The sequence below is a fragment of the Capsella rubella genome, unplaced genomic scaffold (assembly GCF_000375325.1).
Source record: "Capsella rubella cultivar Monte Gargano unplaced genomic scaffold, Caprub1_0 scaffold_7, whole genome shotgun sequence".
Lineage (NCBI taxonomy): Eukaryota > Viridiplantae > Streptophyta > Magnoliopsida > Brassicales > Brassicaceae > Capsella > Capsella rubella.
This window is the reverse complement of record NW_006238917.1, coordinates 13801687-13826933: the sequence shown is the minus strand read 5'-3', so window position 1 is coordinate 13826933 and position 25247 is coordinate 13801687. Positions and strand designations below refer to the sequence as shown.

The window sequence follows — 25247 nt, the reverse complement described above, 5'->3', positions numbered from 1 at the left end:
AAACTTATTAAAACAGGAAGTAGTACTATGAAAATCAGACTGGACAAAAACATATGTTCATTGTTTGAACCATGTCAACTCAACAACCGAGATTTAGCGTAGGAAACCACTTAATCTCAAGTCATCTAAAAAGAAGAATCAACCCAATATGAGTTTAAAACGAAGGAGTCATTCAATTTACAACTTACCCGATTTGGACCTACACTCATTCATTGGAGTATGACAACCACACCAAAATGAATTAGGCTACAAAATGAGTTCTCCTACAATAAGAAGGGAAATACCACTTTATGTACACAATAGAATGAAAAATTAAGTATTTGACATTAGTTTTCTTTTAATTAATTCTCTCTCATAGCTACTTAAATTTGACAAAAAATACCCCTATATATGGTAACAAATAGTTTAGCGAGATAACAAAATAAATATCTATAAATTATACTCAATGTTTTATCCAACATATACACGTCATATGTTTTCAATTTCTACAATATGATACAATGATTCAACACGATAATAAATTATTTAACACAATAATTCCAAACTTACCATATAACTTGTAATTTTATTGCGATCCAAAATGATTTATATTGTATATAAATTATTTAGCATATTAAGTTTAACACTAAAATCACAAAAATGTTCTACTATACGTAAGGTGAATTGTGTCATCGATTTCGGATGAACAATTTCCAAAATTTGATCGTTATTTATATTCATAAGGTGTAGTGTATAATTTATCATGTTAAATATATTTTCAACTCAGTAATTATATAGTTATCCATATTTATAAAATATAAAATATAAATTGATGCGTTAACAAAATAGTTATATACGAAAAATTACAAAATATTTTTTTATATCGTTGGTGAATAGTGTTGTATCTATATTTGTTACTCGTTAACATATAACAATGCAGTTAAATGTTATATAATTTATCATTTTTCTATTTTTTGTGGAAGTGTGGTAAGGTTACTTTTGTCATTAAAATAGAGAGAAGAGAGAGAACTAATTAAACAAAAACTAGTGTTAGAAATCTAATAAATTGGTCTTCTATGTATATAGATTAATTTGTCCCTAATTATAATAATAATAATAATAATAATAATAATAATAATAATAATAATAATAATAATAATAATAATATGTTCACATCTACCTACAAAAAATATTTTTATATTTTATACTAGGGTTTCTCATTAATATTTTTTTTATAAATAACTTAAATAAATGTCTTTACAGCCTTCTTTAGCCCAAAACTTACTGCTGTATCTTTTAGCATTTCTACAGCCCAAAAAAAGGAAAATATATTAAAGTGGCTGTAGACTAGAAAAATAAATGTAAAGTACCATTGCTGTAAAAAAAGTGCCATGGACCCAAAAACTGCTGTGAAAAGAACCTACATCTGCTACCAATCAAAGCCTAAAATCAATTATATATAGAATGAAATTACAATGAAAAAAATTTGAAAACATAAAGCTTATGAGCTGGGTGGACTTTGTGGCGGAGTTTAACGCCATACGGCTTTCTCCCGGAGGCATTAGACCGGTTGGAGAGACTTCTTTTGGAGCTGGCTTAGGGGAGCCGGTAGATTTGGGAGTATGATGCGGAATTTAACCGTTTTATTGTGTATGTAGGACAAGCCATGGAGGGATAGCAAGCCCGAGTGCAGAGACTCTTGAGGTGTTTCAGGCGGAGTTGAGGAACCCTTCCCAAGTGAGACTGACTACACTATTGAAAGGAGGGTTTGGAGGATGAGGCGGTGGTGGGGGCAGGCCAGCCTAAGTCCTTAGAACAATCATCTAATACGAATTTGTATTTATACGATGATTCCATAAATGAAAAGAACAAGTTCTTTTACATTTATGACTTTGCCTGCCTATAAATAGACTATGTACTTTGTATACAATTAAAGTGAAAATTTCGTTTATACAAAATTGTAAACTTGGATTCGTATTACCAATCTTATAACATTAACGCAAGTAGATATTTATGGGTAGGGTGGTGGTTACGCGGTTGTTAGACTCTAATAAAAGCTCTATCATTGGCTCAATTCATAAACTAATTAATCAAAATAAAATCTTTCATAACTAAATAAGTCGTATGTATTTTGCAGTAATATATAACTTATTCGTTTAAAGACAAAACCCACTTAGTAAGTTAGAAAATTAGAAGAGTTCAGACAAGTACGTACACATATACTTTTGTCTGTATATTATTCGTTTAATCGTAGATTTTTTTTTCTTTTGCGGTAAGATTGATCAACAGTTGAAGTCTCCGAGCCAATCTTCATCGTCGCCATGTTGATGATGATAAGAAGTGAAAGGTCTATTGAGATCGAGATTACCTTGACCATGAGGAACCAAATCTCCCAAAATCTCATTAGATGAAACAAGAGATGTTACGTTTCCACAGTCCAAACCATCAAAATCCATCAAGTCCGGGAAGAGAAACTCCGACTGGATCTTATCGAAATCGAATTCGAGGTCTCCCATCAAGGAAGACGAACCGCCTTGTTCCATATCTTGATCTTTCAAAAGAACTGGACTGATGATACTAGTCTGTTTCTGAAGAGATAGATCCGAGAAGAGAAGAGACTTTGAGCACCTAATCGCCTTTGTACGTATAACGCAGACATTGTTCTCGTTCTTGATCGAATTTTTAGTACGTTTCGGTTGGTTTGTTTGAGTTTTCGGAAGTCTTTTGCGTAGGTTTGAGTTCCAATGGTTCTTTATTTCATTGTCTGTTCGGCCTGGAAGCCTCCCAGCTATCAAAGACCATCTACATTCATTACCATACATGTCACGTTACCAAATAACTCTACTACAAAAAAAGGAAAGTTCAATTTGATGGAATTAAAAACCTGTTTCCGAGAAGATTATGAAGACGGATTATGAGTTCTTCTTCATCAGATGAGATGTTTCCGCGCTTTATCCCCGGTCTTAAGTAGTTCTTCCACCTGAGTCTACAGCTTTTGCCACACCTCTTCAGCCCTATTATGTTATGCAAAACACACAATTATACATAGAAGGATGTAACGACATATACACATAGAGATAGATTCATAGATTTGTACCAGCTTGGTTAGGGAGAATACTCCACTTGCCTTCACCATGAGTAGTGATGTAATCTCTAAGGATCTTGTCTTCATGATCAGTCCAAGCTCCTCTGTTTAACTCTTCTCTCTTGACAGTAGTACTAGTTCCTCTCTTTCCCATTCTCTCTCTTGTGGTTGGTACAATGTTGTCTTTAGTGTTGTGTTGCGAATTAGATTCTGTTTTTGTGTTTAGCCCTGAGTGATCTCTTTATAGGGGAGTTGTTGCAATGCCCGTACACTAGTCGCTTTCAAAAACCTCTGTCACACACACATACTTTGGAAATTTTAATGCTTTTTAATTTCTCACCATGTAATAATAAACTAATTAGATTTGGTGAAATCAATTCTACGGATGATTTTAACTATGAATTATAACATCTAGAAACAATTTTTTTTTTTTTTATAAGGCAAATGTGAAAAGTGTTTTATTTTTCAGATAAATACAAAAATATTACATTATTCCATTTCGATAGGGAAAAGTCGGTTATAATGTCATTATACTCTTGTTGATAATTTATATGAATCTTACATGTACAACAGAAACACAAGCAAGATGGCCTAATAGCAATTGAACTTAGGATCTAAGCTAGCTAGGAGTTAGTTCAAAAAATATAAAGGACATAACCTAGAATTACTAATCTAAATAAACAAATATTTTAAATTTCTATTAATAAAATGTTTTTTATATAAATAAATTTTTATTTTTATAAATAAATGTTTGGTTTTACGGTGGATATAAATATAAAAAATAGAGTCATATTAATATCGGGAAAATTCCCAAAAAACACATGAATTATTTAATATTTGCCAGAAAAACGCATGAAATTTTTTCGTTGTCAGAAAATACGTAAACTAATTTATAGATGATAAAAAATACGTGAACTATTTCGATTTTCCAGTTTCCCACATATAATGATCACGATTTTCAACAAAACTAACACAATCATAAACATCGTTTGCCTATTTTTCATTTTTCCTAAATTTCTAATCATAACAAGAACTTAACTATAAGAAAACAAAGATTGAAGATAGAGCTAAAATATAAAGAAAGAGAGATATTGTTATGATTATGACTACGATAAGAACGAAACTTCTTCACGAGATTGTAATAGTAACAATGTTTAATGTTGTCTTAGTTTTGTTGAAAATCGTGACCATAATATGTGGGAAACTGAAAATCGAAATAGTTCACGTATTTTTTATCATCTATAAATTAGTTTGGTATTTTTCTGGCAACGAAAAATGTTCATGTATTTTTCTGGCAAATATTAAATAGGGCACGTTTTTTTAGGAATTTTCCCTATTAATATCTTCAGACGGGACGGTAAATAATAAAAAAGAAACGAGAAATAAATATTATACTTCTTTTTTTTTGTCATCAAAATATTTTATTTCTTTGAGTTATGAAATTGTGAATTACATCGATCGAATTGTATCGTTTATATAAGAGATAACCAAGTAAATTATTATGCGAATAGTGATGATAGAATCCGCAAAAAATAATATTGTAATTTTGATTTAACCATATTTTTCTTACATTACCTCTTGACATTTACAACATAAATTATACTTTTATTGCTTTTTCTTTTTGTCAACAAACATATTTGTTACCTATCATTTACATACAGTATTTGATTTTTATTCCTTTCTCATTGGTTTTCATATAAATGGGCCTATAAAGGTCGAGACAAATGGGCCTAAAAAGGCCGGGCTTTGCTTCTTGACTTTATATATCCTCAAAATTTTATCATTTCACTCCTTTCACTCATCTCCGAAATTAGGGTTTTAGTCTCTAGCCACCCGAAGCTTTGCGACAAACATGGCGACCCAGATCAGCAAGAAGAGAAAGGTGAAATCTTTATCCAACCCTTCTCTTCCTATATACCAGTGTATCGTTTTTGAGCTTCACACTGAAATGTGTTTTTGATTTTTTTTGTAGTTCGTAGCCGATGGTGTGTTCTACGCTGAGCTCAATGAGGTTTTGACCAGAGAGCTTGCTGAGGATGGTTACTCTGGTGTTGAGGTTCGTGTCACTCCTATGCGTACTGAGATCATCATTAGAGCCACTCGTACTCAAAACGTTCTCGGTATGTTGCTTCATTTTCGTTTAATCTTTGCTTAGATTTGGATTTTTCTATCAGTTTGGTATTGATATGATGATTCTCTGTTTCCTTTTAGGTGAGAAGGGCAGGAGGATTAGGGAGCTGACATCTCTTGTACAGAAGAGATTCAAATTTCCTCAGGACAGTGTTGAGCTTTATGCTGAGAAGGTTACCAACAGAGGTCTCTGTGCTATTGCCCAGGCTGAGTCTCTACGTTACAAGCTTCTTGGTGGTCTTGCTGTTCGTAGGTATGACACGTTTCTGCATCCTTTTATAGCTAACATTGAGGTGTTGATTTGTTAGCTAACTGATTCAGATTGCTGCCTAAGAATCTGTTTATGTATTGAAGTATCTTGTATCAGTTTAATGTCTTTTTCTATGTGGCTTAGAGTATGAGGCAAATTGGTGTTAACTATTTGGTATAGTGTGTAGGTTATATGTTAGTGTAGTTAAGCTAATATTGTTTTACAAACTGTGTTTTGAATATTGTGTATTGGTAAACATGTTTTGCTGCTGACCGTTCATCAGTATTGGACTAGGTGTTGGCTGCGTCCTGTAGAAGTAGTATAGTGAGTTAATTTTGTTTACTGCCTGTGATTATCACTATAAGTATTCGTTTTGAACTAGTTGTTTAGGTGTTCAAGTCCTTGAACCTGTCAAGCGCAGTTTATTAAATTTGATATTAGTATCCTACATATGATTTTGATGTATTCATCTCTTCAGCTTATAATGTTAATACTGCTGTGATATTTTATTCTATAGGGCCTGCTATGGTGTTTTGAGGTTTGTTATGGAGAGTGGAGCCAAAGGATGCGAAGTGAGTAAAACCTTTACTGTTGTCGTTTTCGTCTACTATACCTCTACAGTGTTCTTATCGTTTTACCAAATGCTTGCAGGTCATTGTGAGTGGAAAACTCCGTGCTGCACGTGCTAAGTCGATGAAGTTCATGGATGGTTACATGGTTTCCTCAGGTCAGCCAACCAAGGAGTACATTGATTCTGCAGTGAGGCATGTTCTTCTTAGACAGGTCAGTTCTTCTGAGTGTCTGAACTTTCTTAGTAATGAGAAACATATAACACGGAAACCTGTTGCTTGAACAACATTATATCTAGAAAGCTCTTGTGTAACCCGAGTCTGGTTAATCGTATGTGCAGGGTGTGTTAGGTCTCAAGGTGAAGATCATGCTTGACTGGGACCCCAAGGGAATTCAAGGACCTAAGACACCATTGCCTGATGTTGTGATCATCCATGCACCAAAGGATGAAGAAGTTCACATCGCCCCTGCTCAGGTTGTTCCTCAGGCTGCTCTTCAGCCAGAAGCCCCATTAACAACCACAGATTATCCAGCAATGCCAGTTGCATAGAAAGCCTTTTTGCCTTCTGGTTTGTACCCAATGCGGCGGATGGTTCTTTTTTTTGGGACAGTACTAGTTTTTTTCTCATGTTCTAATATAAGTTTCTGGGGTTTGAATTACATCAAGGATATAAGTGTTATGTTTAAGATCTATAGACATCTTCTTTTCTTTATTAAAATTGATCGTTGTTACCAATAACATCTTGTTGTTGCATCGAAACGAGTTGAACACTTAGCAAACACTGCCCAAGAGTCAAAACCATTTGTCTAGAGTACGTTTCAAATTGGTTGAATGTTATGAGTCGAGCTATCTAGGAAAAGCTTCGGTTCTTTCTGTCCTAATATTTTGGTTTTGGTGTAATTTCGTAAGTTAGAACACAACAGGAGAAGTTACTGTTTGGTACTTTGGTAAGCCTAAAAGCAACGTAGTCTTTAAAGAGCAGATGCCAAGTTAGTCATTTACAAAAAGATTCAAGTTAAGAGCCATTATCTTTGACAAACCATAATTTGTTTTCCTGCAAAGGTTTTTTTACATCTTCCTTAACTCGGCCTGAAACTTTTCGAGGTCTTCAAGCTTTCCATCTGAGAACCACATAACATTAAGGAAGATCATAAGCAGGTAACATTTAGTATTATAACTATGTAATATCATCACAATGTTATAATTTGTTACCAAAAGTCATTGCCGAAAACTCTTTGCCATGGTTCTTTAGTCTCTCCACTTTAGCGCTTTCACTGGCTTTCATTCTTTTTGTTTTCAGTCTATCAACCCCTGCACGAAGTTCAGATGCAACTTTCGCCATCTCTGCAGAAAACGAATATTTGAGATGAGAGTCTCTCTTAATCATATGCTAGAAACAATCAAACAACGGTTTCCATGAGAAAAGAAATGTATGGACTAACTCTACCTGGTAATACATGCCAAATAATAAGATCATAAACGAGATCAGGTAAATCCCATCAAAAAACGTTCAGAAATATATCTCCAGAAGATGGTAAGGACTAAGGAGATTTCATATCTACAATCTAAGTGAGCAGGACATTACTCAAAATACTAGCTAGAAGCGAATTATAATGTCGATTTGGTCGTGTTCATGACTAACACGCTAAGTAGAGAACAGTTATCAGGGTCATCAAAAACTAATATATATATATAACATAACCAACTCATTCCATTAAAATGAATCAAGAGACCTCAATATACCAATGGCTAAACAAGTGAGACCAAGACATTACTCAAATTACTAGCTAGCAGTGTACAAAATGTCGTTTTGGTCATGTTCATGACTAACAAGCTAAGTGGAGAACAGTTGCAGGATCATCAAGAACTAATATATATATAACATATCAAACTCATTCCATTGAAGTGAACTGAGAAATCTCAATGACTAAATAAAGTTCGCATCTGGATTACCTTTGAACATTTCATCAACAGAAGACTCATCATAAATCTCCAAAGCCTCATTAACAAGCCTCACAGACCGTTCCCTCGACACCGAAATCCTTTCCAAAGCCTGGAGCTCGGAGTTGAGTTCATCAGACCTCTTTCCTACCTAAAACAAACGCATCTCACTTTAAAAAACAAAAAGACACAAATATGTAAAAGACCAAACATCAAAAGTATAACACATAAAACTGTTTTGTCTCACCAAACTAAGCTTAAGCCTTAAAGAATCCAATTGTGAATCCAACTCTTGCTCATATAATAACCCATCTTGTCTACCCTGGTCAGAGTAAACAGGAACCTCCTCGTCCTGATTGAACAGTAAACGATTCAGCAAATCAAATAGTACAAATACTGAGATAACAAGACAGAGACAATAAAAAAGGAGATAAAAGACTCACACTTTTGGGCAAAACAAACCCATCAGGAACAGCAAAACAGAACTTAACACAATAACCTTCCCACAACTCCATACGTTTGTCCATAACAGATTGAATCAACCCACGAACACGTTCAATACCCTAAAATGCGACAAAGAGTAAGAAAAAAAAAACTTAGCCAGAACAAAGAAATCATATGAAATCAACTCACGTTTGATAAATCTTGGGACTTTGTTGTATCAGATCCATTGATTTTGATAAATTTTGATGCTTCACTGCACAATGTAAGAACCCTTAATTAGAAAAAAGCTTGGGGATAGAGAGAGAGAGAGAGAGAGGGTAAGAGAGTGATTGACGAAACTGGGCATAGAAGTCGAAGGCTGAGTCGAGGTAATAGTCGATGGAGTTGATGGTTTCGTTGATGAAAAGCTGAGGGTTTAGATCCATTGAATCGAACACTGCTTCGCTTTTGCTGCCTTCCATTTTTTTACAATCTCGGATTTGTAAACCCTAGTTTGGGGGAGAATTATTAGAAGCCAAGTTTTTGAGGAGAATTTTTGAATTTCAGTAACTGTGTTTTTGAAAATGAATTATTGAATTTCTTTTCTTTTTCTTTTCCGACTGCTGTATTAAAATTTTAGGGTATATTCAGATAATTGACCGTTTTTCAAAAATAATTGCCAAAAGTAGACAGTTTAAAAAAAAATATTATTTTTGTTTGACATGCACAGTTTAAACTTTTGTTACATACAAACTTTAACGAGTTAATTGCAATTATACATTACTTAATTAGTGACTAGAGCTTCCTCTTAAGAGAGAACAAGGACTAAAATCTGCTGTGCCCTTTGAACACAATCTATATACTCTCCTACCCTTCTATGTTCTAAGTACCCCTTAACTTATATTGACTAAATAAAGGACATATTTTACCCCTCTTATTGATTGATTTAATTTAAATAAAAAAGGAAAAAGAAAATGGACGCGGACCCCACTCCACCATCATCTTCTCTCTTCTTCAACCACATCCCTCTCCACCATCGGACCCAATCCTCCATCGACGAGCTCCTCCTCCGTTTAACTCCATCGTCTCTCTCATCAACACGAGAAGCAACCCAACAACTGAGGTAATACACTTATTCATATCTATTGTTAAATTCAAAACTCGTTGGCATGAAGTAGAGTTGTTGTGGATTTTATTTGTTCCCTATTGAACTATTAACATTGTAGATTTGGATTTGATCCGATTTTTCTTATCCTCATTGTCAATTAGGGATATGAGTCGAATTGGGTCGACTATTTTTCATAATGTGTGCATTGTAACAGTTCAATCGAATTGAATCGTAGGAATGTATTCGAAAATCAGTAGTATGCGTTGTAGTACAACTGGTAGAACTTGGTATAACTATTTGGGCACAACTTGGTATAACTATAATGATAAAACTTGTAGTACAAATGGTACTCTTTGGTGGAATTCAAGAGATAAAGTTCATCAATCTCTTAGAATGGAGACAGATTCTGCAGTGGAGAACATGGACGCAGAAAGAAGAAATCTACCATCGCAAGCTAGTTTGAGAGTCAGGGTTCCCGAAGTTGATTGATTGTATTTTGATGTAATATCCTATTTGAAAAATTATGTACAACTTGTTTTTGTTATGGTACAACTTGAATAATTTGAATCTGATTTTCAGACTTTCTTAAGTCAACTTGTTTTAATGATATTTAAATTGATATATATATTTAAATAAAAATCTATATTCTTATATTTAAAAAATATTTAAATAATTTAAAATAAGGATTTATTTTATTTAATCAAATAATCAGGATTTATTTGAATTTTTAATAAACATGAATTGGAATTAAATATAGAAAACCTAATAAATATATATATGAACTGAATAATAATTTCATCATGTTATCCAATATATATATAAAATAAGGAATCATGATTTTTATTATTATATTTCACTATAGATATCATCATATTCTAAGTTTATCAAAAAATACCTTACACATTAAGGGTCACTTTCTCATTGCAAACAACATATAATTAGAAAAGCTAAGAAACAAATGTTTTCAAAAATATTTATGCATGTACATGTGGTATATGTACCTCAATTAATTAAAATCATGTGTACAACTAAAAATATTTCTTTTAAACATTGTATAACTAATTAGAACAAAAAAATAAAAAAGTACAACTTGCCAAAACGAGTACAACTTGTAACTTTGGTACAACTAGTGCATTTTGGCGGCTACACGTGTCTAATGTGGATCACGTGTTTGTTGTTTGGTCTTTTTATTTTATTTTTTTATTTTTATTGAAATTCAAAAAGGGAATCGGGAATCGGGTATAGCTAGGGTTTACTGTCCTTTTACTCTCTTCACTTCTTCTCCTTCTTTCTTTCTGGGTTGGTGCGATTTCGTCTTTTATTTTGGGTTTGCTATTTATGAGAATGAGCTGCGAATCTGGAGCATCGGGAATCTTATGTGGGATTTCTGTGGTTCTCTTCTTGTGATAGGACTGGGAATATCGTACAATAAAGTATAACTTGTTCTTCGTAGTACAACTAAGTATAACTTGTTCTTCGTAATGGTACAACTAAGTATAACCTGTTCTTCGTAATTGTACAACTATGTATAACTTTTTCTTATCGTACGATATGAATGTAATTTTCCCTATTGGCTTAACTTTGTTGGCAATTTGAAGTTAATTCGTGTATTTGGATTGTATTGTATTGTTGTAAATCTTGTATTTTGTAATAGTACAACTCGTATCTAGTTATACCAAGTTGATCTTTTCAATGCAGTTGTACCTAGTTTACCTATAAATGGACTCAGAAACTTAACAAACAACATTAAGCTAAACCATAATAGTTCAAAGACACACCAATCCAAAAAAAAAAAACAACAAACCACAAACATATCTAAAGAGTTCACATATAATATGATTCAAAAACACAACATAAAATAAATCAATTTCTTAGTGAAAATAAACTAGCTATGCCGAGGTCGCACAAGTTGTACTATTCTATCCAAGTTGTACATATCGTTGAATCCCCAGAATTTGATTTCGGATTTGAATCTGTTTCTTCATAATCATCTCCACGAGTCCTATTTTCTTCTACGATTGCATCTGTTGCCTTTTCGATTTCACCTACTAGATCTGATTCTTTGTTAAAGCTTGTGTTCTTTGTACGCACCATTCTCTTATCCTTCACACAAAATAAATAACCGCAAATTAACAACACACTTGAGTAATAAACAAAATCAACAACCCCAAATTAGATTAACAAATCGAAAACACCTAAATCGACAACATCCAAGCGGATCTAACATAAAATAGCCAAAGAATCATTGATTTTGACTTACCCAGAATCAAGTTGTCCTTAGTTGTACTCGACGAACTGCTTGTGATTTTTGATTTTTTCAAACACTTAGGATTTGAGAGTTTTATGATTTTTCAATCGATGAAGAAGACAAAAGGGTGAAAGATCCGATGGATATCCAAAAGTGAAATGGGTTTTCGGATTTTATGTGGTTAGATCTGTAATTTTTAGGTTTTAGTAAGGGTGGTTAGGTATTTACACCCATTTTCGATTTTTTTAAATAAATTAATTATTTTTTCCTCTGGTCAAACCCTTATTAGAATAAGGATATAGGTCAAAGGGCATCAAAGATTTTGGTCCGAAAGATATTGGTAATCTCTTCCGACGAAACCTGTCGTCGATTTTTTTTGTTTCCAGGTAAGTCCGGTTTGTTTTTCTCGCCTAAGTGCGAGCTTTTTCTGAGTCTTTGTGGTTTTTTTTTTTAGTTTTTTAGTTTTTTTGTTTCTCTTCTTCTTTTGCGGATGTTAATCCTTTTGTGGTACAAATTAGAAAGAGGAAAAAGTTAAGGGTTTGATTTAGAGACTCTGAATCTTTAATTGCTCGATTCCATCCACGAGGAGAGTATATCTTCATACCCTCTACTGAAGGTCGTTTGATTGGTTTTGGATTATGGTTTCTCCTTGGGCTTATGAATTGTGATGAGAGGAATTCGTGGCTGGTGAAGAACTAATTAGGAGAGCAAAATTTTGCAACTAGTTTGATTTCTCATCTTATTGCGTTTCCTAGGTTTGATAGATTTGAAGATTCAAGTGTCTCTGTTTTTCTCATTCTCAGAGAAAACTGCAGAAGGTCTTAGGTGAAATTCATAGTAAGAAGTTGAAATCCATCAAAATCCATCAAAGTTTTTGGTTCTGATCGGTGGTTCAACTCTGATGGAAAGACGGCCTCGAATCAGTTGTTTCCCACTGCACCTTTAAGTAAAAACACGTGTCTAGTACGTGTCTCATTGTAAACTTAGGTTCTTGCTTTGCTGTATCACTTGTATAGGTTTATGTTTGGGCTTTTATTTTGGACTATTGAGCTCCGTTCATTCACTTGTAATCTGCCTTTGTTGGGTATTTAAAGAATAAATGGTTAATAGTCGAAAAGTGCAAACATGTAATTTTAAATTCCCATGCTTGCGCCAGGAGTGTCGTAACACTCGGTCCTTAAGGAAACCTTGAGAAGGGAGTCGCATGCTGAACGAAAGAGAGCTCTCGCGACTTCAAAACCTGACTTAACTGTAGTTATTTGAGTTAGTTAAAGTCTAGCTATCAATACTATATATCGTTCCTTTAAGACCCTAACTTAAGATGACTTAGGAATACAACGACCTTGTTAGTTCTCTGTATATAGTGTAATTTTCGATTTTGGGTATAGTTAAGAGTGGTACATGAAAAGTATATAATAGAACTAATTTGACAAGCTACTTTACTGAAATTCAAAGATTTTTCCTTTTTTTCGCGAATACATTACAAACGAGTATAAGTTAAATTTCTCACAATGCAATTAAAGGCAGAATGATCAGAGAGGTTGTCTTCTAACAGCAAAACAAGAATAAAACTTTGGCTAAAGAGTAACTTACAAGTTTCTATAGAAAAAGGAAACTACAAAGTTCATTCACATTAAGCTTTTAGAATGATGTATAATACCAAACAAGAGAAACAAACTGTTATAAAACAAAAACATGGAGGAACAAAAAAACACCAATCATGATTCTGAAAAACTTTATGTTTACAGGTACCTTTCTGTTATAACACCATCATCATGTTTCGGTAGATTTTGGCTCATTCTGAGTCACAGGTTCATGTTGCGGTACTTGCTCCTCTATCGGCTGCATCTCTGCTTTCTTCTTCTTCTCTTTCTGGATCACTTGCCGAGGCATTACCTCTAGTAAAAAGCTCCCTCCGTTCCACACTGCCGCTGAAATCTTTAGGATTTGAAAGATCACGTGCAGTCTATAAGACATGAAGATTGGTACGGTCAATGCCATGGTTGCAACCGTGAAGATGGCCTGGAATAGGATGTACATCCACATACGGTTTTGATCCCCTAGCAGACCGCTCAGCTGCCACAACTTATTGTTTGCCTTTTCAGCTTTCTTCGACAGCTCTCTGCACAGACCAGAAGATTTCATCAGGACAGGTTTCAGTCTATGGTAAGAACACATTACATTGTGTTGTGGTCTTTAGCCATGAAACATTCAATTGCAATTTAACAAATGGCTTGATACATACATACATACTACCAATTTTAAACACATAAACAATCACCAATTCAACATAGTCTCAGAACATAGAAGGTATGATTAATAAATAACATGCTTAGATTTAATATTCATGACAAACAGAAGAACTGAGCTACTATTCAGTTAAATTTTTTCATTTGCACAGTTCTGCCATTCCGAATAATACAAACTAGAACGTAGAAGCGATATTTCTAAGGATACTAATACTAAGTAGCCAAATGAGCTACATGAAGTTTGGAACTATAGCATTTAACTGTGAGCAGAACATTAAAATACTGCCAATCTGAGGGGTCTAAATACAAGATAGATAGATGTTGCAGCAATGGTACCTGTAAGAAGTCATAACTTCAGGATCTCTCAGGAGCCTTTGCCTACGCAGGACATTGACAATTAGAAAATAGAGCACTTGCCAAAGAGTATAAACGACCAAGGGGATGAGAAACAGCCATGTAAAAAGGTAAGCTTTGTCTTCCACATAAGGCCATGAAACCCTACGATCAGTGCCTACAGGGTGCATCGCTGCAAAGGTCGCTGGATTCCACCATCTAATCGTGAAGAACACGAGCCCTGAAACCAAAGTCATTACAAGTCTAAATAATCAAAGGAGAGAGAGAGCATATAAGCTTCAATAAGTCTTGCATTACTCATGGCTTTTACTGCGTAATCAAAGGAGAGAGAGAGCATATAAGCTTCAATAAGTCTTGCATTACTCATGGCTTTTACTGCGTAATCAAATCTTATCCAAAATATGCAACAGAGAACCATGTGATCACGTCTATCTGAAGAACAGGATACAAAATACTAAACAAGATCCAATATTTTGAATCATTGCCAACAACTTTAGCAACATGAATCTCCAACATTTCTTTGTCAACACTGAAGAGTAATAAGAAGATTATAAAACTCACCAGGTAAGAGATGTATAAGAACACTAACAATCTTATCCGGCGAACTGAACACAAGACTGCAACGCCAGACAATAATTGCCCACGCCAACGGTCCCTGCAGCAAAATACACAACCAATTGACACAAATCAGCACACACAATGACACAAAACTATCTTAATACATGTAATTACCAAAAAAAAGCATACCTCTGCAAAGGAAAAGCAAACCATGAAAAGCTTTTCATTCTTAGGATACAAAAGAAGATCAACCAAGAAGATTGTGTTGGCATAGTAGCAGAAGTCCTATCAAATCCACAATTAGTTTTTTAAGTATACAGTTTCTTAATTCAAGAAACTTCAAAAGGGTGTGTAAAGTATGTAAAAGAGAGAGACATTACCAGAAGATAATAATGCCATTTCTTAAACCTGTAATAAATCCATCTCAGAGGAACAAAGATCACATAGAACAAGCAATACACTAAAGGTATATCCTGAGGCCCTGAGAATCACCAAAACATTCATCAATCTTTAATTCTCAAAACAACAAAACCAAAAACATCAAAAATCAAACTTTTTCTTGATTATAAACTCACTTGCACCAAGTAGGAAACAAAAACCTCCAAATCCAAGCACACCAACGAGATGTGTCACCTTTAAAAAACATTACAGAACAAACATTGTTTTCAAAACCAAAACATGATTGATTTGGTTATAAATCAAACAAAATGAATACAAGAAAAGTAAAAAGATATATAAAACCTTATTGATGAATCTCTCATGTTCTTCGGCTTGTTTAGCGATCTTGACGGCTTGTTTCGATAAGATCTCACGCGTTTGCACCGCTTGTTTAGACAACAACTCTCTTGTCTGAACAACTTTCTATTCATTACCACAAAAAAAAAAAAAAAAAATGGCACAGAAGTCAAAAATCGAAAAAATCAAATTGGTGAAAATCAAATTTTTCTCAAGAAACCTTTGATCGATCCTTGAATCGTTGTTTTACAGCATCGAAGGAGTCTATTCCATTAGAGTTTGAATTTTCATAGAGTTCTTCGTTGTTCGCCATTATTGTGGTCTAAGATTGCTTGAAGAAGCTTTTTTGTCGTTCTATAGAGAATCTGAAAACATAGATTTTTACTTTAATCGGAATAAAAAACAAAATAATATTAAAAAAAACCCGAAATCATTTATTAAACACTTGTGGAATCTTCTTCGGTCTAGTGGTGGTTGACCAAAGTGGTTTAAAGTTTCTACACCAAAAGGTTTGGGATTCGACGCTCGGATAATACGATTTATTAATTTACAGACTAAAAAAATAAACTTACATATGATTTACAACAATGCACAATTAAAACTGTTTGCTGTGATTATACAGATAAAAAATAAGGTATCGTAAAAAAATGATATAATCTGTAATAAATTTAATAGGATAGGTGAAAATTGTTTGTAATAGAATTGTTATTGTTACTGTTATCATAATTTACAATAATAATAAATCAAGAATTAAAAGAAAAACACTTAAATTATTGAATTTTTTAGTCATAATGATAAGTTCATAAAATCCATTATTAATTAATATATTCCCTTTGGAGTCATATTTGTCTTTGGGAACATTAATTCTTTACTTTAGATGGAAATAAAATCTGACTTTTGTGTGATTATTAAAATTAACAACTTTTTCTAAGACACTGAAAAGATGACACGTGTCGAAGTTTAAAACTTCTAGGTTCTTCTTCAAGCTTATACTGACACGTGTATTGTTGGGTCTCCAAGCTTCTTCTTTACCTTCTCCATTATTAAAATGAAAGGGGACATTTTGTTCTGCACAAGGTTTCACATGTTCACAAAAGCTAATTTTGCTTTCCCAACAAGTTACAAAGATTCAAAAGCTAAACCCAAAGTAAATTGAATTAAAGGGTTTTGTTCTGAAACAAAATTAAACAAGGTACAAAAAAAAAAGAAAAAACTTGTGTTTTGTTCTTCTACCAAATCTTATGTTGTTCGTTCATGAACAAGAAATAGACTAACCCCTCTGACGATCCAAAATCTAAGTCAAGAATACAAGGACAAAAAAATAAAATAAAAACTTGTACAAAAGCTTATTCTCTGATATATTTATAGAACGATCTAATTTTCTAAAGCTTGGATTTGAAAATAAGAAAAAACCATACCGTTTTTAAGAGTATGTTATCTTCTTCTACGAGGCTCTCACTTCCAATCTGCCTGGAACAAAGCTCACACGGGTACACTGTTTTAACCGAGTAATGGCGTCTTGTGACCTACCCAACATGAGGTCGATGTAGATTGCTGTAACTGTCGCTTGTACGTTGTTTGGTAAGAGAGTTAATGCGTTTGTTATCATGTGTTTGGCCTGTTCATGATGTCCTTGTGTGGCAAGTAGCGCTGCAAGGTCTGCAAAAAGTGCTCCACGAGCTTCTTCGGGCTTTAGGAAAACAGAATCCCGGGTGTTTCCAGTTGGCGAGTCCGATGTCTCTTCACATTCAGAGCTTGTGTGCATACGCCACTGGTCAAAGTCTTCTTGAGCATATGGCAATTTAAAATCATCCTGTCCAACTAGATAGGCAGATAAATGTGCGCCAGCTTCAACAGGACGGTTGAGCAAGCAGAGGGCCTCTGCTGCATAAATATGGCCTAAGAAAACATAAATCTTTGAACAATCAGGAAGTTGCAAGAGTGAATTAGCAGCCGACAAGGCTTTGATAGGATCCTCCAACTCCAGTTCAACATATGCCGTATTGGCAAGCAGTGCCTGTTTAAGCAATTGCTTTTCTCTACTTTGAACATCCTTGAAAGCAGAGAGGGAGTTTTGGATTATGTCCTGGTTCATTCCTCCTTTTGTCTCTTTCAAGTCTGAGTTCGTGTTAGCATCCCCATGATCAGCGGATGATGCTTCTTGGGTCTCATTCGTCCCCACGGATAATGTCGATTGAAGATCTGATTTAGAATCACTCAAGAGAGACTCATTGAGCAGATATATACCATTTGAGAGACAGGCCCGTGCCAGTGGTAACGAAAGCTTTCGGCACTGAGTACTACCAGCATGTTCCACATGTCCATTTTCTTCAATCAAAAGTTTTCTCCACTTCCCTTTCCCAACTACATTGGCTCTGATTTCTGATCTATCCAAAGAAGTGTTTCTCTCTTCCAAAAGGCCCTTTTGTAAAGCCATTATACAGCATTCAGCTAAACGGAGCCAAATGAGGGGTTGTCTGCAGAAAACTACACTTGCCTTCTGGAAACATTGAGCAGCAAGTAGAGGCTCCCCACGCGCCAAATAAAGCAAACCCATGTTGTAGGTGATTAACAAAGACTTATCCTGTGAGAGAGAAAACATCTTCACTGGTTTCTTGTTTCGAAGTGATGAACAGCTCCTTAGAGCTTTTGCAAATAACCGAGAGGAAGCTTCATACTTTCCAAGCTGATAGTATATGCAACCAAGGTTGTTGTCGAAGATTCCTGAAGTCCCTGCTTCTTTTTGAATACCAGAGACCACCAGAAGCTTCATAGCCTTTTGATGATTCCCATGAGCATACTCAAGCTGGGATTTCAAGAGGAGAGCCATAGAAGAGTCCCTTTTCTGAGCAATGTTCATTGCATGTTTAACTTCACGCTTCGCCAGTTTCAAGTTTCTGGTAAGAAGCAAAAATCGGACCTTGTAAAGTTGCAACTCGAGTTTCAGATCAGCAGTCGAGAATGACCTTTCGCTTAATGTCTTGAGAATATTGTTTGCTGGAATGTGGCCGACAGGCTTCATTCGTTTCTCTGCCTCCATTTCTGCTAGCATATTGTCATAATCAAGAGTTTCCTCGCACAAACTACTTTCGGCGGCTGTTAAGTCGGACTTCAAAGTATCTGAAACCACCGAGCTGCTCAGGAGAGAAGATGTCTTTGATACCTGATTGGAAGAAAGTTGCATTGTACCATTTTCTTCATGACTTCCAAAACCAACACAAAAAGCTTTGTCCATATAGTCAAACACAGCCTGTACATAATACTTGTAAGATACAGAGATATAGAAATATCTACAGAGAGACTCCATGCAAATGAGAATATTAACTGATGAATGCAAAATTCATTCAACAATGCCACAGCATAGCATACAAAGTGAAGACACAATTCCTAACACCGAGCTAATAGTCCAACCTTCCCTATCAGACTATACCTACATAGAATCATCTGTCAACGATTGCCTGTTTTCTAGTAAAAAATTGGACACCAGCTGGTTTCGAGTTTCTCATGGCAGTTTAAAGATTTATCATATTTGTTGATCATAACCGTATTGGACCTTGCAGACATGTATAAAATTCTAACAGAAAAGGCACATCTAACAAAAGAATACTATAGCACTCCGAACAAAAGAATACTGTAGAGATAGAAAACAAGTACATTTCAGTTCAGAAACTTTACACTACAGCTCTAAAATATTGGTTGAATTTTCCACTAGCAAAAGAGATCAGTTGGAGTATATTTCTAGGCCTTGAAACCAGTACAAACAATTCTTACCAGAAATTTAACAGCATCACGGCAAGCCAGTGCAATATCCAGCAACAAGAAACAGATTTGAAGTGCGATTGTCTGCATATAAATAGCATGTTGTCTAATTAGAGCCAGTAGGCCAGTTTTAACAAAGTAGAACAGAAAGAAGAGATGGATACGTACCTCATCTAGCGGCTCAATATTTTGAAACAAAGGTTCTAGAATGGATGAAGATTTTGCATACTGATGCATATGAAACCAGGTAACTGCCTGCAGGAGACCAATGAAAGTCAATACTAAAACTTCAAAAATGCGAATGGTATAGCTGAGACTCAAAAAGACATGGAAATACATAAGAACATACAATGTTGAGAATTGTTAATGTAGTATCATATTGATACTTTGACACAGATGCGTTAGTTCCAGGGTTTACAGCTTCCACTTGTTCTCTTGCTGCAGAAGCAAGTTCTTCACTCTGTTTCTGAAGATATAGAAGAGATGAAGAAATCATGACAAAGAGATCAACATAAAGACTGCTAATAAAACATTTCTTTCTCCAGTATGTTTTTTCCTAATATGTACTGGTCCAATCCAGGGACAACAACAAGAAGAGACAAGAAAAATAAACGAGAACTCCAATTAGAAAACATATTCTTGTTCTCATGGAATACAAAAATTGCAGAACAGAATCTGTGATAGATAACTTTTGCAGCTGAACTACGAAAAAACCTAAAAAACTCGGGTGAGTAGACGGATCCTAAGCAGAAGTGCAAACACAATACCTTGACACAGTTAAGCTCTTCCAGCAATTTCTTGGATTTCGAGCAACCACCCTTGAAGTACTCTGCAATTGCCATATTGTGTAGAACCTGCTCAATCAAATAAACAAAACAAGTCATAAGCCATGGCCTTCTCGGAACTTAATTATTTCAAAATTCTCTATAAAGCAGTTTCTAAATCTACAATGTTCATCCACAAATGACTTGTATTACCAAAATGAAGGCTTTCCACTGTAATATCAGATGGATACAAAGCTAAAAGCCTACCTCTACCTCACAATTGAGTAAATCAAATAACTTGGGACAAGTCAGATCTAAACTTAGTAAACTGTTCATCAAGTCAAACCAAAATCTTTTTTTTACCTAATACCGATCTAAGCATATATGAATCAAAACAAGCATAATTATAAGGCAAATCCAAACTTCATCAGAACTATTGTATCCAAAAAAAAAAAAAAAAGCGAACCTTAGGATCGTTATGCTTCTTCTGATCGAGCTGAATCAAAATGTCGATACATTCTTCGAAATCCCCAGATTGGAAGCAAGATAAAGCGGACTTAGCGAGTGTAGAGGTAACAGAGAGAACGGCGTCTTCGGAGAGTGACGACGCATCTCTCGCGGCGTCGGATGATACAGCTGACAACGAATCTCGAGAATCCATTGAAAGATCAAAACGAGAGACTGTTTACACCAGATTTTTGGGTTTCTGAATCGATTAGAATTGAAGAAATAGACGAAATCGAAAACCCTAGCGAAGTGAATTTTTTTTGGAGTAGAGAGGAAGGAGGAGATACACTTTTCGCTGAGAATATCCACGCGCAGACATGAGAGAGATGGTGAAACGTAGTTGGGCCGTGTTGGGCTGAGTTAAACCGAGTTGGGCCTAGTTGGGCTGAGTTAAGCCGAGTTGGATCGATAGAGTGCTGAACCTATCCACGGTTTTACTTGGTTTCAGGTTTTAGTGATGATGACTAAATGACAATTCGATATTTGGTTCCGGTTAGTTTAAAACATTACAGTTTCAGATTTATCTAGTTTTAGAAAAATATTTTATTCTGGTTAAAAAAAGATTCTTTTAGAAATCAAAATTTATGGGATATTTGATGTAAAAGGAATTTTGTTAATCAATATGTCCATATATATCTTTTTTTTTAAGTTTGTATGTATTCCGATTGGTAACTACGATTACTTTTGGCGGTAGGTACTTTGACTTTAAAATTTTAGTTGCAAAGAATTTGGCTGTATATGTTTTGGCTGTAAAAACTTTTACTGTTAAAATCTGATTGGTAATGTACCACTTTTAAAGTCGTGGCTGTTATTTTTATTATTACTATTTTATATTAATAATAAATATAAATTATGTTAGAAATGATAAATATAAATATAATAAATATAAAGTGTGGTTTTAATTTTTATTATTATTCTTTTTGGTGATTGATTCTTCATAGATAATTATGACAAATAATAATGGTGTTTTAAAACTATTTCAAATGTTTTTTGTTTATAAAAGCAATATGTTAAACATTAATTAATGCATTGTTTTGACTGTTACTCCCTATATAAACATATAAACATATAAACATAAATTTCATAACTCTTTTACATCATCATTATTAATGATGATGAAAATAAAACTGATTATTATTGAAATGGATCTTAAAAGAACAAGAAAAAATGAGAATAATTAATTTGTAAAAATAAAATATATTTATAAACTTTTAGAATTTTTTTAATGTAATGGGGATGTAAAAAATAAATAGTTTTTAATTGTTTAGATTTTAAAGTCAGATTTTTGACGCTTCTAAAAAAATGAGATAACAAAGAAGAGAAAAATAAAAGTGACGGTCAATGCTTAAAAAAAAAAAGCCAAAAGTTTGATTGGCAAAATAATTGTTGTAAAGGCTTTAAATATTTTGAAAGCACTCAACCAATCGGCCACTTAATTTGATTTTTATGGAAATAAAATTAAAAACTTTAATTTATAAAGATAACAAAAAAAGGATTATTGATTTAAAAGGATATTTTTTCAACTTTGTCTGTTTATGCTTTTTTTTTAAAAAACTTGGTATAGTAGGTTTTAGAATAGGAAAATACTCAATTGTACCCTCAACTTTATTGTTATGGAAATAAAATTACAACTTTACCAAAAAAAGCCTAAATCTCAATAAAAAATATATTTATATAATCTTTTTTCTTTTGGAAAAACCCATCTCCTTCGACGATGCCAACATTTTCTGAGATTTTTTTTTTTTTTTTTTACTATTGACATTTTCTTTGGGTGAATTAGGTGAATATTCATTTGAGATATCAAAATAAAGAATATAGCACATTGTTTGAAAAAATTAGAAAAATAGGATTAGCGCTAGAGAAAAGAGAAAATTATATCCTATGCCCTGTACAGTAACCAAAATTGTAAGCATTGTCACTTTCTCTAATGTCTTCTCCCGCCTGCCATAAGGGCCAAAAAGACAATTTTACCCTTATAGTATTGATTCTTGTGCAGAGTAAAAAGCTGGGTTGGTTTATTTTTTCCTGCGACGTTTCAGGGGTTTTCTTCCCCAGATTTGACTGTTCACATTCTACAGATATACAATTTTCTCTAATGAACAAACAACTCATACTAAACAATTTTTTCAGTTCACAAATTCTCCCACCATGTTTTACTTTTGATCTAGTTCAATATTTTGATATTGAAGACGGTGAACACGGAGATGATCATTCCAGATCTCTAGACGGCGGAGATCCTCTCGGCTCGATATCCAAACAAAATTTATTCTCGGAATTCCTCAATGTAAGTTTCGATGGACCAGATCTACTGCACCTAACATGTCCATCAACACAATTGTCCATATAGTTTACTACTTATCTTTTTGTGTTTGTCCTTCATCAGTTTAAGAAAGCTTATGAAATCCTTGCCGGAGTACCGCCTACTCACCCCACGTCGGAGGACATGCAGTGGAGAAGTCCCTCAGAACCATCAAAGTAAGCTTTCGATGGACCATATCTACTTTTTATATTTTTTCCATCATATATAACTTTATTTATGTCATTCTATAGAACGTCTGTGGTGGAGGACCAAACTCCTGGTTTCGGTACCCAAATAAGAGTTGTCTCTCAAAACTTTCAATGTTAGTTTTGATAGACTAGACCTACTGCACCCAATATGGCCATCAACACAGTTGTCCATATCTTCTTCTAACTCGTCTTTTTGTGTTTGTCCTTCACCGATTTAAGAAAGCCTAGACAAACCTTGTTGGAGTACAAATCTTACTCACCACATGTTAGAGGACATGCATCGGAGTTGTCTCTTGGAATATGTCAAAGTGAGTTTTCTATGGACTACTTTATATATTTTGTCCATCATATAATACTTACTCGTTCAACTATTTTTGATATCATTTTATAGATTGTCTATCGAAATACATGTCTATCCTCACTCTATCTTGTCCGTCGCGATTAAGTTACAATAAATTGAATCTCTGCTCCTTCTTGCTTCTTCACCACCAAGAACTCGAAAATCACTGCTCTACACTACTTGTCCTCCATGCCAAACCAGAACTGCTTTACAACCTCTCTAATCACCTACTTAATCTATTACCCATAGGATATTAGGCTACATCCCAGCCATTAATGCCCACTGCTGGTGCCTTAAATAACGTCCCATCCTTACTATTTTCGAACATAAAAGTGCTAAGTTTCATTTTCCAAGGCTGAGGGCAAAATCGTCCAATCACTCCCTAATGTGGCACGTTTTGAAAAATGTTTTTGATAATGGCAGTTTAACATTTTTGAGTTTAGAAAAGGGCAGAGCCCACAATATTCCCGTGAGAAAATTACAATTTTGGAGTTGTGATTGGTTGGTGATAGTGGTGGGTGGTTCTAGGGTGGTGGTGACCAGTGGTGATCGACGGTGATGGTGGCCAACAGCCAGAAGTGATGGTGGCCGGCGGCCAGAGGTGACGGTGAACGGAGGTGGTGGCCAGTGATCGCAAGTAGTGGTGACCGATGGTGGTGGTGACGGTGATGAAGGTGGTGGTGGCGATGGTGACAGGAGTTGATAATGGCTGTCCACCTGCGGTAATGGTGGTCGGTCGCCGGAGATGGTGGTGGTGGCTGGTGGTTGGGAGGTGGGAGTGATGGTTGTAAGGAGGTGGGGTGGTGGTGACGGTGACAAAGGTGGTGGACATTATAAAATTCTGATGAAATTATGTAATCCCACTGTAGCCATTATCACATTTTTTTAATTGTGGACATTATATCTTGGAAATCAGAAAGAATTCTCCATTTTTAACTAAATCAATTATATATACTATACTAATATAAACATATATTATATATTCAAAAATTACCTATTATTCACTTAAAATAAACTTTTGTATATAAAAGTATTTTTGAATATTTAACATTTGATTAAGAGGAAAACATTTGATTTGCTTAATACTTTAACATAAAAAACTTATATATAAAATATATAACACTTTAATCTTAAAAATCATACACTTTAATCTTATGAATCAAATATTAAACATTTGAGTTGGTTAACATATAAAATAAGTTGTATTATCTAAAAAATTATGAAAAAGAAAAAAATTACCTTATATGAATGGATTATTGTATTTGCCAAAAAAAAAAATTTGCCGAAAAAGAAGAGATGAGAAGAGTAAAATGATGTATAATGGGTGAGTATAACAATGCTTTTGATATCTCGTGTATAATGGGTTTTGATGTTAGCTTTTGTACCATTTTTTCAATTAAAAAATTCAGAAAATAACTTATCTTTGGGATATCCAGTGCGGATGTCAATAAAACCACAAGATAAGGAGAGGGATTTGTTTTCAAAGCGGTCCGTGACCATTTTATGTTTCGAAAACCGCATATGTTTTTTTTTTCTCAAAAAACGCAAATTTAGGTAATAAAAGTTGATTGGTGTAGAAAAGATGGTTTTCTATTTTCAGTTTTAAAATCCGCAAATGGTATGTTACCATTATGGCCTGAATTGGTTGGTGACAGTTTTACTATTGACATTGACATATTTATTTTTGTTTTAGAAACTACACAAAATTTAGTTGCTGAGAATAATTTAGGTTTCACTC

The 25247-nt window shown here is 34.3% G+C and overlaps 6 protein-coding genes and 3 long non-coding RNA genes across 10 annotated transcripts; 4 read left to right on the top strand and 5 right to left on the bottom strand.

Annotated features, from left to right (window-relative positions):
* Positions 1–2059: 2059 nt before the first annotated feature.
* Positions 2060–3257, bottom strand: LOC17877391 (transcription factor TT2). Of its 2 annotated transcripts, none has more exons than XM_006282771.2 (3): positions 3077–3257; positions 2864–2993; positions 2060–2781 (listed from the first exon to the last, which is right to left on the bottom strand). In XM_006282771.2, exons 1-3 carry the CDS (start codon positions 3216–3218, stop codon positions 2262–2264), a joined length of 792 nt encoding a protein of 263 aa, XP_006282833.1. In that variant the 5' UTR covers positions 3219–3257; the 3' UTR covers positions 2060–2261. The 2 variants fall into 2 exon arrangements, with proteins under 2 accessions (XP_006282833.1, XP_023634168.1); XM_023778400.1 differs by having other exon boundaries at positions 3107–3257.
* A 1601-nt stretch (positions 3258–4858) lies between these two features.
* LOC17880078 (40S ribosomal protein S3-3) lies at positions 4859–6705 on the top strand. Its single transcript, XM_006284360.2, has 6 exons — positions 4859–4946; positions 5037–5184; positions 5276–5447; positions 5962–6016; positions 6096–6227; positions 6355–6705. The coding sequence occupies exons 1-6, from the start codon at positions 4917–4919 to the stop codon at positions 6562–6564; spliced, it is 747 nt and encodes a 248-aa protein (XP_006284422.1). The 5' UTR covers positions 4859–4916; the 3' UTR covers positions 6565–6705.
* Positions 6706–6950: 245 nt separating this feature from the next.
* Positions 6951–8930, bottom strand: LOC17880086 (protein MIS12 homolog). Its single transcript, XM_006284374.2, has 7 exons — positions 8740–8930; positions 8590–8653; positions 8400–8519; positions 8204–8308; positions 7969–8107; positions 7228–7359; positions 6951–7136 (listed from the first exon to the last, which is right to left on the bottom strand). The coding sequence occupies exons 1-7, from the start codon at positions 8859–8861 to the stop codon at positions 7084–7086; spliced, it is 735 nt and encodes a 244-aa protein (XP_006284436.1). The 5' UTR covers positions 8862–8930; the 3' UTR covers positions 6951–7083.
* Positions 8931–9446: 516 nt separating this feature from the next.
* On the top strand, positions 9447–10076 carry LOC111829740. Its single transcript, XR_002833097.1, has 2 exons — positions 9447–9502; positions 9826–10076. It is a non-coding gene; the product is annotated as an uncharacterized LOC111829740 (long non-coding RNA).
* Positions 10077–11275: 1199 nt separating this feature from the next.
* Positions 11276–11824, bottom strand: LOC111829734. Its single transcript, XR_002833091.1, has 2 exons — positions 11748–11824; positions 11276–11590 (listed from the first exon to the last, which is right to left on the bottom strand). It is a non-coding gene; the product is annotated as an uncharacterized LOC111829734 (long non-coding RNA).
* Positions 11825–12037: 213 nt separating this feature from the next.
* LOC111829634 lies at positions 12038–12844 on the top strand. The gene is made up of 2 exons (XR_002833011.1): positions 12038–12121; positions 12539–12844. It is a non-coding gene; the product is annotated as an uncharacterized LOC111829634 (long non-coding RNA).
* Positions 12845–13313: 469 nt separating this feature from the next.
* LOC17878066 (uncharacterized membrane protein C776.05) lies at positions 13314–16091 on the bottom strand. Its single transcript, XM_006283857.2, has 8 exons — positions 15852–16091; positions 15638–15757; positions 15472–15529; positions 15277–15377; positions 15086–15181; positions 14900–14993; positions 14321–14558; positions 13314–13857 (listed from the first exon to the last, which is right to left on the bottom strand). Exons 1-8 carry the CDS (start codon positions 15942–15944, stop codon positions 13509–13511), a joined length of 1149 nt encoding a protein of 382 aa, XP_006283919.1. The 5' UTR covers positions 15945–16091; the 3' UTR covers positions 13314–13508.
* A 672-nt stretch (positions 16092–16763) lies between these two features.
* On the bottom strand, positions 16764–20942 carry LOC17880827 (CCR4-NOT transcription complex subunit 10). The gene is made up of 6 exons (XM_006282502.2): positions 20621–20942; positions 20158–20244; positions 19740–19856; positions 19559–19645; positions 19403–19474; positions 16764–18881 (listed from the first exon to the last, which is right to left on the bottom strand). The coding sequence occupies exons 1-6, from the start codon at positions 20813–20815 to the stop codon at positions 17076–17078; spliced, it is 2364 nt and encodes a 787-aa protein (XP_006282564.1). The 5' UTR covers positions 20816–20942; the 3' UTR covers positions 16764–17075.
* Positions 20943–22756: 1814 nt separating this feature from the next.
* Positions 22757–24408, top strand: LOC111829452. The gene is made up of 4 exons (XM_023778535.1): positions 22757–22945; positions 23045–23136; positions 23389–23477; positions 24022–24408. The coding sequence occupies exons 1-4, from the start codon at positions 22757–22759 to the stop codon at positions 24066–24068; spliced, it is 417 nt and encodes a 138-aa protein (XP_023634303.1). The 3' UTR covers positions 24069–24408.
* The last annotated feature ends 839 nt before the right edge of the window (positions 24409–25247 follow it).

What these genes read in the sequence shown, in the direction of transcription:
- LOC17877391 (XM_006282771.2), bottom strand. Translation starts at nt 3,218, where the DNA reads ATGGGAAAGAGAGGAACTAGTACTACTGTCAAGAGAGAAGAGTTAAAC. An exon ending in TATTCTCCCTAACCAAGCTG is followed by an intron (nt 2,994 to 3,076) that starts GTACAAATCTAT and finishes ATAACATAATAG; the next exon opens with GGCTGAAGAGGTGTGGCAAA. An exon ending in CATAATCTTCTCGGAAACAG is followed by an intron (nt 2,782 to 2,863) that starts GTTTTTAATTCC and finishes TAATGAATGTAG; the next exon opens with ATGGTCTTTGATAGCTGGGA.
- LOC17880078 (XM_006284360.2), top strand. Translation starts at nt 4,917, where the DNA reads ATGGCGACCCAGATCAGCAAGAAGAGAAAG. An exon ending in GGTGGTCTTGCTGTTCGTAG is followed by an intron (nt 5,448 to 5,961) that starts GTATGACACGTT and finishes TTTATTCTATAG; the next exon opens with GGCCTGCTATGGTGTTTTGA. An exon ending in GTGGAGCCAAAGGATGCGAA is followed by an intron (nt 6,017 to 6,095) that starts GTGAGTAAAACC and finishes AAATGCTTGCAG; the next exon opens with GTCATTGTGAGTGGAAAACT.
- LOC17880086 (XM_006284374.2), bottom strand. Translation starts at nt 8,861, where the DNA reads ATGGAAGGCAGCAAAAGCGAAGCAGTGTTCGATTCAATGGATCTAAAC. An exon ending in GCCTTCGACTTCTATGCCCA is followed by an intron (nt 8,654 to 8,739) that starts GTTTCGTCAATC and finishes TACATTGTGCAG; the next exon opens with TGAAGCATCAAAATTTATCA. An exon ending in TGTTGATGAAATGTTCAAAG is followed by an intron (nt 7,360 to 7,968) that starts GTAATCCAGATG and finishes CGTTTTCTGCAG; the next exon opens with AGATGGCGAAAGTTGCATCT.
- LOC17878066 (XM_006283857.2), bottom strand. Translation starts at nt 15,944, where the DNA reads ATGGCGAACAACGAAGAACTCTATGAAAATTCAAACTCTAATGGAATA. An exon ending in TTTGCTTTTCCTTTGCAGAG is followed by an intron (nt 14,994 to 15,085) that starts GTATGCTTTTTT and finishes ATTTTGCTGCAG; the next exon opens with GGACCGTTGGCGTGGGCAAT. An exon ending in GAAGTTATGACTTCTTACAG is followed by an intron (nt 13,858 to 14,320) that starts GTACCATTGCTG and finishes TGGTCTGTGCAG; the next exon opens with AGAGCTGTCGAAGAAAGCTG.
- LOC17880827 (XM_006282502.2), bottom strand. Translation starts at nt 20,815, where the DNA reads ATGGATTCTCGAGATTCGTTGTCAGCTGTATCATCCGACGCCGCGAGA. An exon ending in CATTAACAATTCTCAACATT is followed by an intron (nt 19,646 to 19,739) that starts GTATGTTCTTAT and finishes GGTCTCCTGCAG; the next exon opens with GCAGTTACCTGGTTTCATAT. An exon ending in ATATTGAGCCGCTAGATGAG is followed by an intron (nt 19,475 to 19,558) that starts GTACGTATCCAT and finishes ATTTATATGCAG; the next exon opens with ACAATCGCACTTCAAATCTG.
- LOC111829452 (XM_023778535.1), top strand. Translation starts at nt 22,757, where the DNA reads ATGAACAAACAACTCATACTAAACAATTTTTTCAGTTCACAAATTCTC. An exon ending in TATTCTCGGAATTCCTCAAT is followed by an intron (nt 22,946 to 23,044) that starts GTAAGTTTCGAT and finishes GTCCTTCATCAG; the next exon opens with TTTAAGAAAGCTTATGAAAT. An exon ending in AGTCCCTCAGAACCATCAAA is followed by an intron (nt 23,137 to 23,388) that starts GTAAGCTTTCGA and finishes CACCGATTTAAG; the next exon opens with AAAGCCTAGACAAACCTTGT.